We start from the raw sequence: 14,939 nt of genomic DNA, 5'->3' as shown, positions 1-14,939 counted from the left end.
CTAACACTTCAGCCTACTTTTACTTTGTAGCACTTAAAAATCATCACATTAACTTATTCATATGTTGACTTTTTATTGTGTGTCTCCCTGCATAAGAACAACTTCATCAGTGCCTGGAAGAGCTTCAGAAGAGTGCTCGATAAAAAATTGTTGAATGATCGTAGGACCTTGTATCTTATTTTGCTTTTGTTTTTTGTGTGTATGACTCAGAGAATCCATCACTGGGGAGGGGATGACAGGGCAGGATTGGGGCATTCCCAATAATACCACTAAACGCCTTAAGAAAACATTTTGAGCTCTAATGTTCTCCCTTTAAAAATATCCTTTGTGGATTCAGCACAAGTGCTGAGACCACAGTAGAGAGCTGGGGAGGATTCAGGATCCTGTGTGTCGGCCATCCCCAGATCTGCCTAGGTCCTTGGATCCATGACTAACACCAAGCCCCTCTCCCCCCAGGGTACCCACCCTCCCTCTCCCCAGTTGCCAGGCAAACGCCCTCTTCTACCTTCAGTGTGCACATACCTCCTCTCTCCTCAGCTGTGCACAGTGTGCTTTCCCCTCGGTGTGTCACATTCTCCATATGCACACACCCTACACTCCTTCTAAATCTCAGAAGTCTTCCATGAACCACTCCAACTTTATTTTGGTTGAGGGCTCAGGGCAGAGGTGGGCTGCAAACATGGACTCTCCTTTGGACACAGGTGGCAGGGCTGAGCTTCGTGGGCAGGGGCAGGTGCATCAGGACATTCCTGCTGTGCAGCCTAGTGGTACCAAGGGGCCCTTCCAGGTACACGGGACAGGAGTACACAGCCAGGCCGGCTGGAGATGGCAGGTCACTGGCGCCCTGAGCCTGGGTGCTGATGCTGACTGGAGGCAGAGGGCTGGGCTGGCTGGCTGGACTGTCCTGCAAGGCCCCTGCTAACGGGTCCCACTCTGCGTTCCAGACCTGTAGCCCAATCAGCAGCAGCCCCGTCTCAGGAACCGTGGGATTTGGGTCGTTCACCACCTGGGAGCACCAGAAGCTGGTCAGGCAAGGCTAGGAAGCTGGAGGATGGTGGTGAAGTGGGATCAGAGCAGATGGGGTTAGGGAGAGGCAAGATCACCTAGAGGCAAGGTAGGGTAACTGCGAGCTGTTATCCTGGATTTGAGGAGGGGAATTGCAAAGGAAGGGGCAGTAGGAAGATACCTGGAGGTGCAGAGGGTTGCTGTTCAGCTCCTGACGTCTGTAGGCGAACTGATGGCAAGCGGAGAAGTTGGAGTCGGGCACATACTGCTCCAGGGCGACCACAGGAAAGGCAGCCTCCCAGCGCAGTGCCAGCAGGAGGCGGCGAGGGTGGCCAAAGGCTGATAGGTGAAAGATGCGCTCTGGTACTTCGGTGCCCACGCCCAGGTAGCGAACTAACAGCTGCCCGCGGCGCGACAGCTGTCGCAGCCAGTGCCAGGGTGGCTGTGGGCCGGCAGGCGCATGGGGTCGCCAAGGCGGGGGTAGGCGGCCAGTCCAGAGAGCGTGGGCCACCTCGGCACAGCGCCGGGAGGCGCACGGGGGCGCCCCCTTCAGCTGCTGCAACAGGCAGTTAAGGTCGCGTTGCAGCGTGCCCACCAGCTGGCTCAGTTCCAGCACCTCTGTCTCCAGGAAGCCCTCCAGAGGCCGCCACGCACTCAGCCGCGGCCCCACCCACCCCGCGCCAGACCAGTTTTGGCGAGCGGTCTCTGTCAGCAGAGCCTGCAAGGACTCCAGCCTCCGCTCAGCTTGCACCAGACGGTGCCGCAGCCGCCTCTCGGCGCGCCGGGAGCCTCCGCGAGCCGCAGGAACCCAAGTGGGTGAACTCCGCTGCAGCGCGCTCCGGAGGGCGCGGCTCTGGCGTCGCAACAGCCAGGCCTGGGGGCCAGCACTCAATCCGCAGATCTGGGGTTCGGGTGGTGTGGACAGCAGGTGCATCTGGGCCTTGCATTCTGCCACGGCATCCAGCTCATTCAACTCTTGGAGGTGGAGGTGAGGAGTGAGAGACAAGGTGGATTCTCTCCACCCTAGACCCAAGGGAGTAGGCCTTCCTCTGACACTTTAAGCCATCACCCCATCACCTTCCTTACACCTTTATTGGTACCACTGTTTACATTCCCATGAGGGTGGCATTACGCTGAGCCGTTCCCCACCCCAACACAGATACCTGGCTCCAGCTTACCTGGGCTGGGCATCAGAGTGGCCAGCAGATACTGGGGAGTGTGTGGTTGGGCCCAGCTCCCGCTGCTGGGGCTCAGGCAGGCTTGTGTGAGACTGATCAGGGCCTCCCTGTCCTTGTCATCTCCCACAGGACCCCCATAGAAAACTGAAGCTGAGGATGAGGTCAGAGCGCCTCAATTCCAGCTCCTCCAGTTTCCCACCTCCCAAAGCAAAGTTGTGAATTATGTCCCGGTAGTATTCCCACCTCCACCCCTTTCTGGGCTCTCCTGGGGGCTGGTGAATATGTGGGGGATAGGAAGGGTCTCACCGGCTAGCTCCTGCATGGCAGTGCTGGGGTTGCTGAGGCTGGCCCACAGCTGCTCTTGGATTTGAAGGACCTGAGTCAGGGTCACTTGACTCCTAGGGGAGAGGAGCAGGAAGTAGGGTTTCAAAACTATATGCTGAGGACTCTCATATCTCTCTCTCCAGCCCAAACCTCTCTCCTGAGCTCCAGATTCATGAGAGCTCACTAATCATTGCCAGTTGGTACCTCAAATACAACTTGCTTTCAACTGAAATCATCATTTCCCCCACACCAGCCACCCAATTGTCCAAGGCAGAAATCTGGGAGCCATCCTTGACTCCTCCCTCTTCCTCACCCCGTATTTACTCCTATCCTACTGTGACTACCCTGGTCCCTACCACCCATATCCTGATCTTGTCCCTCGAGACTGCCAGAGCCTCCCAAGACTGTTCTGCTTGCCTGGAGCCCTGACCCATCTGGTCCATCCTGCACACTGCAGCCAGAGAGATCTTTCCAATGGACAAATAGGATCATGTTTCTTCTTTTACTTAAAACCCTTCGGGGGCTTCCCACTGTCCTCAGGATAAAATAGGGCCCCTTGCCATGGTCTTGAAGGCCCTTTACCACAAGCTGCACCTCTCCCCTCTCAACCCCCAGCATGCCCACCTCAGCCACACTGAAGTCTTCTCCCTCTCACTGAGCTTAGTTCCCTCAGCTCAGAAAGGCCTCATCTCCACCTAATCTGCCTCTGCTTTCAAGACTCAATTCAAAGTGAGATCCCAAAGTCCTTGGAGAAGACTTCCTTGACTTCCCCTTGCCCTCACACTTTGGAGCTCCCCAGGGATGAATGCATGTGGAAAATACTCAGTGTTTGCTGAGTAACTGAGCAGGATGGGTGGGTCCCTCACCAGCGCCCCCTGTGTGCCTGCAGCTTCATTCCATAGAGCTGCCGGTGTAGCAGGAGGCCATGCAGGAGGAGCAGAGGCAGCACCCTGGTAGGGGGTTGCATGTAGAGTCCTTGCTGGGCTAGCTCCATGCTGTCAATCAAGACATGGCCCAGCTCCAGGGACTGGTCCCAGAAAACAGGTGTGGAGTGCTGAATCAGCACAGCTGGGGAGGAAGGAGAGTGCTGAGTCAGCACAGCACAGTCGCTCTCCCCCCTCCAATCTGAGAGCCTATGGGGTAAGCTCCTTACCTGGTAAGGAAGCAATAGCCTCTGCAGATACGATAAGCCAAAGACGGAAATCTTGGTGGACAGTGGCCACATTCCTGCTTGCAGGTTGGGCTAAAAGCAGTTCTAACTCCAGGTCGGAGACCACTAGGGGTCAGACATGGGGCTGAGATCAATCACTGGGTAAAGGGTCAGACACAAGTCTAGGAATCAGACTTGAGGCTAGAGGGTCAGAAGTCAGATACAAGGGGACAGACTTGGAGCTAGGAATCAGCCATGAGGCCTGAGAGTTCAAGCTCAGGCCCAAGGGTAGGATAGGGTCCTAGAAGCCATCCCCAGGCAGCAAACCCACCCTTGGCTCCATCCAATAGCCCCAGCAAGGGCTGTAGCAGCTCTTTTGGCCAGTGAGGCATCAGATGACAGTTCTCCAGCACCAGCCAGTGTCCTTTGTGCATAGCCTGGCATAGAGTGCTGATCACAACTGAGACCGGGTCCCAGGCTTCAGAGCCCAGGGCTATCACCTCCAGATGCCTCTGCCCCTGGGGACCAACAGAGAGATGGCAGAGTAACACAAAGTGATCCTAGGGTGACCCAAGGGACCCAGAGTAATGCCTCAAATGACCCAAAAAGTCCCTGAGTAACCCAGAAAGATCCAGGAGAATGCTGGGAGGGGGTCCCCACACCCCCAAGAGGCTAGGCTCAAACCTGCTTATGCTTGGCAGCCAGTTTCTGGATGACAGTCAGGGGATGCAGGGTGGCTGTGGGGTGACCAGTTGGTGGCAACAAGATCAGCATGGGCTGAGTAGCCTGACTGTGTTCAAAGGGTATGGTGGAGGCATCCAGGTTTTCCTCCAGGGGCCGGCCCAGGAGGCTGGTGGTGACATCTGCCAGAGCACCTGCTAGGCACTCAGGTCGCAGCACACGCCACAGGATCAGCTTCTGGAGGAGGCTGAGTGGATCAGGCCCAGGCCCAGGTGCAGGACCCAGCACTGTGGATGACAGTGACAGATAAGCCTGCCAAACACTGGAGTGGCCTGCCAGGGACTCACGCAGCCCAGCAAATGGGGGCAGCAGCTCTAACATCCCACATTCATGCCAGGCCCTCAGCCCCAGCCAGGCTGGTCGAGCCACACCTGGGTCTGGCTTGCTATAGCCTGTGCTGGGAGAGGCTGCCAGTCCAGGCCAAAGTGCCAGCCTCTCCAGCTCTGGTGCCTTTCTTGCCACTCGCAGCAGAGCCAAAGCACCCAAGGCACCCACCAAGGGTACTTGGGTCAGGCCCAGTGTAGCCACGGTGCTGCCCAGTAGCTGGCGGGTCAGGTGTGTTCTCAGCTGCAGCAGATGGCTGGGCAGGTCCTCCCTCTGATGAATCTCACACTGCTTCATGCTATTCAGAGCCTGCTTGGTGGCTGCCAGCCAATTCTCTGAGCTCATATGGAAAAGTGGCAGCAGGTTCTGCAGTGGGCTAAGGGCCTTTATAATGGCCATTCCATGCCAGACCACTTGCCGATAGGGTGCCCACAATACCACCTCCTGCAGCTTCAGGTCTTCTAGCTCCTCGCAATGGGCACGCAGCCGACATAGCTCTGCCTGGGCCCTCACCATATCCCTCAGGAACTTGGCTGGTTTCTGATGCTGTGGGTTCTGGAACAGCAGCATCGTCAGCAGCCGCTCCTGTACACAGTCACTTGTTGCATGGATCTGGCCCTTTCCCACACAGTCCCCAATCATCTACGCTCATCTCCATCCCCATTCCTGGGCCCCTCCCAAGCTCATCCCAACCCATAGACTGGGCCCGCAAGCACCTCAACAGCCTCCACATCTTCGCAGGTGTCCAGGGCTCTGATCTTTAGGTCCTGCCAGCGGCTCTCGAGCTCAGGACACTCTATGCACAGGATTTCATGCAGCATCTGTTCTTCTAGGAGTTCCAGGTTCAGGCCCAGATCCAGCACATTCAGCCCCTTCAGCAGTTCACAGCCTAGCACTTGGGGTCACATGGGAGACACTTAACCCCTTCCCCTTGGCGGCGCCAGGGGGTGAGGTGTGCAGGGAGTGTGGCTCCCTACTATGGCTTCCCTACTGAGTGAAGCGGGGGGCCTAGTGTGTCCACAAAGCTGTGCTGGCAACTTACCCACTGGGCCTCACCTTTTCCCAAGGCACTGAGGGGCAGGGTAGTGCTCAGATAGAGACAGAAGCCAGGCTGCACCTGGGGTGGGCTCAGCTGCTCCCGCTGTAGTAACCATTGCAGTTCCGGGCATGCTAGGCCCAGCTCCACGTTGGTCAGTAGAACGGGCAGGCCTGTGAGGGAGAGGCAAGGACACCCCTACCCACCATGCCAGCGCCTATGCCACCAGGCACAAAATCTGGCTCTGACCAGCTACCCACCCCGGCTGATAGGAGGGTTCCTTCAAGGCTCTTCCACAGAGTCAGTGCCCAGGATGAAGGTGGGAGCTGAGGTCAGACTGGGTGTGAGAGGCCTCTGGAGCCCCAGAGTAGGGGCAGGACAGAAGAGGGACATGGTGGGCGGGCACTAGTTCTCACCACTGGCAGCTGCCTGGCAGAGCTGAGGACCCAGCTCTGGGTCAGCACCTGAGAGCACGCTAAGGAAGGGGAGGGATGGAGACTGAGCCTCAGAGGCTGGCCTCGACTCCTGCCTCTTCGTCTCCTCCTCCTTCTCCTCTTCCTTCTCCTCATTTCCCCTTTCCTCTGCGTTCTCCTCATTTGTCTTCTCCTCAGCCTTATCAGTCTCTTCACTATCATCATCTTCTTCCATGTCCTCCTGTTTACACTCTTTTTCTTGATTTCTCATGAAGCCCTTCCCTGTGGCAGAAAGATGCAGAGGAGCTCTTCTCAGGGGAGGAATCAGGCTCCGAGGGAGCACCGTTCAACCAAGGGCTCCATCTCATGAGGGAAGGTCCACAGGAAGACACCTTAGGAAAGTTGCTTAAGCTCTCTATGACTCAACTTCCTTATCAGCAGAATGGGGTTGACATTAGCGACTACCTCATAGCGTTAGTGTGAAGAGGACAGCACCCAGCTGGCACCTACTAAGCACTCCATAAATGTTAACCATCATTATTATTACTCTAAAATTCTAGGCAGGGGTTCTAGTCATCCCTGAAATCAGCTCCATTTCTGCCGGTTGGTTAGAAGAGTCAGCACATTTCCCTTTTTTGCCTAAGCTAATTCTGTCACTAACAACTAAAAGAGTCGTCACTAATATAGAAATGGTGCCTGGAAGTAGTGACTTGTAAGTGAAAGGCCATAAACTGTGGAATTAGCTAAGTCATGAGTGGTGTGGTGGACACAGGTGGTTGGCTAACCAACAGCCATCCCCAACCCCCTTCTCCTTTGCCTCCTCTACTGCAAGAACTAAAAAAGATAAATACTTTTTTTTTTTTAAGCATTAAGAAATTTAAGAATTTTTTAAAGTATTAAGCATTTAAGAAGTGGGCAAGTGGAGGCTGCCAGGTCCACAGTTTGGTGTATTCACTTTCTACTGCTTAACAAATCGCCACAAACTTAGCAACTTAGAACAACACCCATTTATTATCTCACATCTGGGTAAGTCAGAAGCTCACATAGCATGACTGGATGCTCTGTTCAGGGTTACTCTGGGCTGACATCAAGGCCTCAGCTGGGCTCCAACTGTGTCATCTGGGACTTGGGTCCTCTTCCAGGCTTACTGGGTTTTGACAGCATTTATTTCCTTCTCACACTTTCCCTAGAGAGCACTCCATCTTCCAGCCAACAAGATTCATTGAATCCTTGTGTTTCAAATCTTTCTGACCGCCTCTTCTTTCTTCCTTTCTTCTTTGAAGGGCACACATGATTACATTGGGCCCACCCAGATAATCTCTCTCTCTTAAGGTCAACTGATTAGTAAACTTAATTACATCTGCAAAGTCTCTCTTGTCATGGAACACTTCAAAACTAAGGGAGTAACAGCAGAAGACAAAGGTCATGGGGGCCAAAATTCTTCCTACCACATTTGGCTATTCAGACTTCTGGAGAGCTTTTGTTTTCCTGACAAAAGGGACAGAAATGGACAGCAGCAACCCTGACATGATGCCTGGAGGGACAGCAGCCAATTTGATAACAAATTACCACAAATATGGTAGCTTAAAACAACAGAAACTCATTCCATCATAGTTCTGGAGACTTGAAGTCCAAAAGCAAGGTGTTGGCAAGGCTGCACTCCCTCTGAAGGCTTTAAGAGAGACTCCTTCCTTGCCTCCTCCAGCTTCTGGTGGTTCCAGGAGTTCCTTGGCTTGCGGCTACGTAACTCCAATATCTGTCTCCATCTCCACGTGGCCTTCCCTCTGTATACGTATGCCTTCTCTTCTGTCTCTTACAAGGACACTTGTCATTGGATTTAGGGCCAACCTAGATAATCTAGGGTGATCTCATTTCAAGGTCCTTAACTTAATTACATCTGCAAAGACTCTTTTTCCAAATAAGGTCACATTCATAGGTTCCAGGGGTTAGGATGTGGACATGTCTTTTTGGGGGCCACCATTCAACCCACTACAATATAAGCCAGCATGCTAAGAATTGTAGACCAGAAAGATAGAAGAATCTGGATGCTTGAAAGCAACACTGAAGCCCTGACTCGCTTATCTCAGTACTTCTTATAATGTGAGATAAATAAATCTCTATTTGTTTAAGCCATAAATTGGGTTTTTGTTACTGTTAGTGAGAGCATTCCTAACTGATTCAGCGAGCTGGGGGGCAATGAGGATTTTTCTTTTCCCTACTGGGAAGGTGGCCAGGCTCTGTGGTGGGTAAAAAGTTGGCTTATCTCATGGGACTTGGCCCATGTGCTCACTGACCTTTAGTGGATTTAGTAGAAGATACTGGAGCGTGCTGGCTACTTCTCTATTTAGATGAGAGAAACAACCTCCAGAAAAAACTTTAAGGGAATTCCTTTCTGCTCATATCAAGCAATTTCAGACCACAAATGATCAGATACTCATGCACTTTGCTGCTTGGTAAAAACGATTCTCTACCTCATGGAATAGGAAATTACGGGCTCTTGGAGGAGCATGGAAAATCAGGCAAGCCTAATTCTCCAAATCCATTCCACGTACTTCTCTCTATGCATCTCTGCTTGACAAAGATGATGGTCTCCCTCCCTGCTTTTGACCTGGATAGAGCCCAAAGTAAGAGGGGCTACATTCCATGACCGATTAGCCTAAGCCCACCACTCAGACTATTTTCTTTCTTACTAAAGCTTGGAGGAGAAGGCTGAGGTTTAGCTGGATAACAATTACACTAGGGCTTAGTGGAATTGGTGGAGACCCCAGAACCAATGTTAAGAGACAAAAGCCGAAAGGTAGGGTTTAGATTAAGAATGAGAATGTACCAAGATTTCTGGCATTGGTTAATAGCTAATAGAGTCCTTACAAATGAAATCTGCAGGAAAAGATGAGAGATTTAAGGAGATTAGGCAAAAAATCCCATGTCTGGTAACAAGTGGTCTGTATTTGCTTAATTTTAAGGCAAATCCTAAGCTTCCATACCCGTTCCAATAGGAAGTGGACATTTAAGTAAAAACAGCTACACCAGGGGACTCTTGCCCAGCTTTCCTTTTAGCCCTGGGGAGGGAGGACAAGGAAAATTATACTTTTCATAGGAACCCAGGGCAGCTGAACTAGCTGTCCAAGAACTCACTTGACAGCTGGTGAAGTGATGCTGATCATTTGCCTTACTATCTCTGTCTGGCATTATATGACACATATACACAGCATATGTTTCTTACCCTTTCCCAGTTTCTAAACAGAAAGTTTATTGTAGTTATTTTGATTTGATTTTGCTTCACTTTGCATATCAGGTGTCTTGGTATGGTGAGATTTAGCATGTTATCTATCATAGGTTATGGAATCACAAAGAGCCACATCCAGATCTGATCAAGAACAATGAACATCATTCAGAGTTCCTGGACTCAGAATTGGATGAAGCAGCTAGATGTTTCTTTTTTTTTTTTTAGCTTTTTTTTTTTTCGAGGAAGATTGGCCCTGAGCTAACATCTGTTGCCACTCTTCCTCTTTTTTTCTTTTTTCTCCCGAAAGGCCCCAGTACATAGTTGTATATCCTAGTTATAGGTCCTTCTAGTTCTTTTATGTGGGACGCCGCCTCAGCATGGCTTGATAAGCAGTAACTAGGTCTGCGCCCAGGATCTGACCTGTTGAACCCTGGGCCACCAAAGCAGAATGCGTGGACCCGACCACTGCACCACTGGGCCAGCCCCCAGGTATTTCTTCGAGGTGTCTCTTATTAGAGAGGGGGGAATTCATTTTTAGTTACACATGTGGTAGTTGTATAATGGGCATTCTTGTAATGGTGGATGGGCACAATGGAAAGTTATGCTGGACGGGCAAGGGATGGACTGTAATAACAGTAGCAATAATATATTAGTAGTAATAATGACTAACATTTTTGAGAACTTATTATATATTAGGCACTGTATGAACCCCTTTTACATGAATTATCTTACTTAATACTCACAACACATTATGGGACAGGTATAATTAAGACCCTCATTTTATTGGCAAATAAATTTAGGCTTAGAGAGATTAAGTACCTTGCCTAAGGTCACACAGGTAGTAAAGGATAGATATTTGACCCAGACAGTCTGATTATAGAGCCCATGTTACAGATCACTTTATTACACATCTTCCATTGCAGATGTCTATTATTCTCACCAATGCAACCCCTTCTTCTGGGAAATAAATACCCTTGCTTCCTTCCCCTAGGAAACGCTCCTTCCAACACTCCACTCTGATGGGTCCCTGATTCAAGCAGAGCCAATAGAAATATTTCCCCCAAAATTCCTATACATGGGATAAATTTCGGTAGTAAAGCTCTGAGTTGTAGGTCAAGCTTCCAAAAGTGCTGAGCAGACCAGAGAAGTGGAAGATTGTGGACTGGTCAGCCATATAGATTCAGAATGATTACAATACGGGCCAAAAAATATAAATGTGACCTAATTTATTAATACCATGTAGGCTGGTGAAACCTGGGATACCCTGGCCACAAAAATTTAGTGTCTTCATTATGAAAGGGAAGATCACAAGTGGCTGAGAGTGTTGGGCAGTTCAGACACCTGAGAAGCACTGTGTTTATTATCCCTGGTTTTACCTCTGCCCTCAGCGGGACCTGGGGCCAAGCATCTGATCTCTTCCAGAGGCAGTGGGTTCAGCCAGATGAGGGCCTGGTTGCTGGGGTCAAGCAGCAGAGGCCAACGGCAACTGAAGTAGTGGGTGCGACTTCGCAGAAGCAGGCCTGCCAGGCGGGCTGACTTTGCCTGGGGCTTCAGGTCTCGGTCCCACTGGAACTGTTCGGATTCAGAGCTCAGCAAGGACAGAAGGCTGAAGGGGGAGCGTGTGGAGAGCAGAGGGTTCTTCACTGGCATGATGACAGATTTCTGCTTCTGCTTCAGTGCCTGTGCCACATCATCTGGGCCCAGGGTCTCCTGGAAGCCTCTACACAGAGCCAGCCACTTGTCCAGTAGCTCCTGGCGCCGCAATGGTGGGAAGGGACCCAGGTAGATGACAGCAGCTGAACATAGGAGGGCATCTCCGAACACAGTTGTGCAGTGCCCCTTCAACTTCTGGTGTGGAAGGGAAGATCAGAGGGTGTGTAGGCCAGTGAGGAGGGTATAGGCAGAGGGTCTGGCAGAGAGGGAGCAAGGCAGGGTAAGGAGGGCCGAGTGGGACAGAAGGAGGCAGTGAGGGCACAGGGAGGAGCAGAAGAGTGGGGGCAGTGGTGCAGAAATGAACTTTGTGGGGGGGGGAAATCTGGGAGGGGCTGGTTACCTGGAGCTCTGTAGTCCAGGAATGCATGGGTGTGAGCAGTGCAGCCTTCACGGGCCATTTGCAGTACTGGCCAGACTGAGCCCGACTGAGATTCTCGACCACACGGCTGCGGGAAGCCTGGGCGTCTTGCAGCTTCTTGGTCAGGGCCAAATTGTGCTCTAGGATCTCCTGGGCCTGGAACTGGTAATGGCCCAGGCGGGCCTGCTCCCGAGCCAGTGTCGCCTCTACGTGCCGCAGCAGCTGGCCCGTGGGCAGTCCTCGGCGCTGTGCCAGCCCGTAACACAGAACAGCCCAGAGCCAGGCTGCCAGGCTTGCTGCAGGTATGCTTACTGCCTGCAAGGCTGCATTGCTCATACCTGGAGCCCTGAGAGCTAGGTTTAACTTTATCAGCTCTGAGTCTGTCATCTTCTCCTTGGGGAAGAACACCAGCTCCTGGGAGAGTGTGTATTCGGTGGCGGGGGCGGGGGGTCAGGGTGGAAACACAGAGGCGCTGAGCCTTGCCCCCTCAGCCGAGCCCCACCAAGTCTCCCTCCATGCCTCCCCTCTCCTCCTCCACTGTGCTCCACACTACCTACCTGATAAAAATCCTCACTGCATAACAGCTGCTTGGCACTGGCCCAGCCTGTTTCACGGTGGAACAGGTCACACAGAGCATCAGTCACCCGGACCACAGATTCTGGTGGTGCTCGATAGCTTCGTATCTCCTCAAAGTCAGCCACCTGCAGCTGGCTCAGGGGCCCCAGAAATGCGTTGCTCATCTAAATCAGAGAGATGCATTCTTGAAGTGAGCTCCTGAAATGTCCTCTTTCTTCAAGGTGTTGCCATGAAGGATCATCTCCTCCTACGAGTCCCCATGAAGGACTACTCCTCAAGCCATCCTATTACCTTTGCCCCTCCCCCAGGAGACTCCATGACAAGTCACCCTCCATGACAAGTCCTCTCCTCTGGGCATCCTATGAGCGTTTGGCCCCTCGAGAGAGAGGAGCAATACAGGGAAGGCAGCAGGAAGAGCCCACCTGCTCCAGGAGAGCCTCGCGCTGAGCCCGCAGGGCATCTTGCTGCTTGATCAGGTTCTCAATGAGGTTCTCCTGCTGCCGACACTCTGCCAGCTGCCGCTTGTACAGGAGCTTGCTTTGATCTAGCTGCTGATGCAGTGTGCTGAGGCTCTGTGAACAGAGATCCAAGCTCTGCAGCTCCAGATCCGGGGCCAGGTGGGAAGGCCCCAAGGGAAGACCCCATGGGCGTGGGACTCCTGCACACTCCTCACTTGATAGTCAGGGTGACCAAGTTGTACTCTAAATAGGCCACAGATACAGACTGAGCTCTGGAACTGTTACTTACCAGTCTGTGAGTTATACATCTAGTAATGCAGCTCCAAGTGGTGGTTGCTTCTCCCGACCTGCCCTACAGGCCCAGGCAGTCTGAATCCAAAGCCTATGTGCTGAACCATTATGCTGCACTCTTTATCTTACCTGACCTATTAGCAGCAGTTATCAGAGAAGACACTTCCCTCCTTGAAACATTCTCCTCCCTTGACTTCCCCGACAGCGTGTTCTCCTTGGGCTTTCTCCAACTTCTGTGGCTGCTCTTTCTCAGTCTCTTCCTCTGCCATCCCTTAAATATTCCTCAGCAGTTTTTACAGGCCCCTTCTTTTCTCACTCTATACTTCTAGGCGCCCTCTCTAATCTCATGGCTTTAATTACCACTTATTTTCTAACAACACCCAAATCTCTCTCTCCAGCCAGATTCTCTCCCAGGCCTGACACCCATGTACCCATCTGCTTAGTGGGAATCTCCTCGACATCTCGCAGGCCCTCAGACTTCACGTGTCCAAAAATAAACATATTGGCTGTGCCTCCTCAGATCTCTCGCAATCTTACTCATCTCCTTGGTGGTCTTTTTCTCAGAGAACTGTGGCAAAATACACCCAAGTTTCCCAAGGAAGAAACCTAATTGTGACCCTGACTCCATCTCTTCTATTTCCCCAAACGCTACTCATCTTCAAGGCCTTTCAATTCTCCTTCCTAAGTGTCTCTCTTGTCTACTCCCACCCCACACCCATCACTCATGCCCATGCTCTCACCCTGACCTTCTGCACTGGCTTCCTAACTGGCGTCTTGGCTTCCATGCTTATTCTTCCTCCTCTAGTCCATTTTCCATGCTGCAGCCTGGTTGGTTTTCTAAAAACCAAATATCATCATCACTGTCCCTTAATACCTGCCACTTTTTAATTTCTTTTACAATGCCTCCCTGACCAAGAGGTCTCTACTCATCTTTTCAACCTCAGCTCTTTTTCCTCTCCCAGCACTCTACTCTCCAGCCATTCCTGACTTTCAGTTCCTCCAATGTGGCACACATTCTCTTGCCTCTGGGCCTTTGCACATGCTATTACTCCAGCCTGTCACATTTCTCCTCCCCCCTGCCTTTTATGCCAAATCTTACCTAACCCTCAGGTAACAACTTTGTGTACTTCATTCATTTGTTTACATATTGAAGGAATGTTTTTGAGCGCCTACCATGTTCTGCATGTGGCTCTGTGCTACATACTGTGGCACTATGCTTTCTCCAGGAAGTCTTTGATACTTCAGAGCACTCTATACTTTCTCTGTCATAACACACTGTTTTGTAATTGCCTGGATGAGTCTATATCTTCCAGTAAAGTAGGCCCCATGAAGGCAAGGACAGCCCCTCATCTTTCTTATTAGGAGGCAATCTAACCTAATAAGGACTAACAATTATTGAGCTCTTACTATGTGCCAGCACTTTTAAGTGCTTTACATATTAAGATCTCATTTAATCCTCATCCTAACCTGATCTCAGTTTTCTCATCTGTAAAATGGGAAAAAGGACAGCCACTTCAGAAAGTTGTGGCAAGGATTCTATCTATCTATCTATCTATCTATCTATCTATCTATCTATCTAGATGTAAACATAGATGTAGACATAGACATAGACACAGATATTAATGGGTGCCTGGACAAAAAAATGTGGAGTTCAACTAATTTTTGTTGAGTACAATAATGAATAAATGAACCAATTGAATATGAGAGAGAGAAGAGATGGAGGGATCCAGAATGACTCAGATTTGGCTGAAATGACTAAGGAGATGGTGGTGCCACTTCCTGGGGTGGGGAACATTGAAAGAAGTACATACTACTATGACTGTTGAGTGAATGACCAAGGGTTCTGACACTGAATGCCTCTAAGACTATGAACATCTCTTATCCAGATTTTGGGCTTCTTATGTTGTGCTCTGATATAACTGACCCAGGGATCAAGAATATAATAGCCCCTCTAAACCAGATCAACAATTCCTGGTCTTAAACAAGGTAGGGCCCAAGACAAGAAACTGGAATATGGAAAACATGGGAGAGGGGACCCCTGTCCTTCTATGAACTTCTTTTTTTTTGCATCCCAACTGAGTTTTGAGGTTTAATCTAAGCTAGCGATCCTTGGTGCTGGATAGCAGGAGGGCACCAGTACGATGGG

General features: G+C 51.0%; 1 protein-coding gene across 1 annotated transcript in view; it reads right to left on the bottom strand.

Annotated features, from left to right (window-relative positions):
* Window positions 1-481: 481 nt before the first annotated feature.
* DNHD1 (dynein heavy chain domain 1) overlaps window positions 482-14,939 on the bottom strand; it is a 68,888-nt gene continuing 54,430 nt past the window's right edge. The window contains 15 exon segments of the mRNA XM_058545840.1: window positions 482-1,006; window positions 1,187-1,980; window positions 2,184-2,333; window positions 2,490-2,581; window positions 3,374-3,575; window positions 3,661-3,783; window positions 3,989-4,175; window positions 4,342-5,307; window positions 5,439-5,617; window positions 5,779-5,931; window positions 6,175-6,453; window positions 10,774-11,245; window positions 11,451-11,882; window positions 12,026-12,208; window positions 12,467-12,616. Of these exon segments, the coding sequence (XP_058401823.1) occupies window positions 656-1,006; window positions 1,187-1,980; window positions 2,184-2,333; window positions 2,490-2,581; window positions 3,374-3,575; window positions 3,661-3,783; window positions 3,989-4,175; window positions 4,342-5,307; window positions 5,439-5,617; window positions 5,779-5,931; window positions 6,175-6,453; window positions 10,774-11,245; window positions 11,451-11,882; window positions 12,026-12,208; window positions 12,467-12,616 (4,713 nt within the window). The 3' untranslated portion in view covers window positions 482-655.

Source organism: Diceros bicornis, chromosome 7, assembly GCF_020826845.1.
Source record: "Diceros bicornis minor isolate mBicDic1 chromosome 7, mDicBic1.mat.cur, whole genome shotgun sequence".
NCBI classification, from domain to species: domain Eukaryota; kingdom Metazoa; phylum Chordata; class Mammalia; order Perissodactyla; family Rhinocerotidae; genus Diceros; species Diceros bicornis.
Note: the sequence above shows the minus strand (reverse complement) of the source record. Positions and strands in the feature narration are given on the sequence as shown.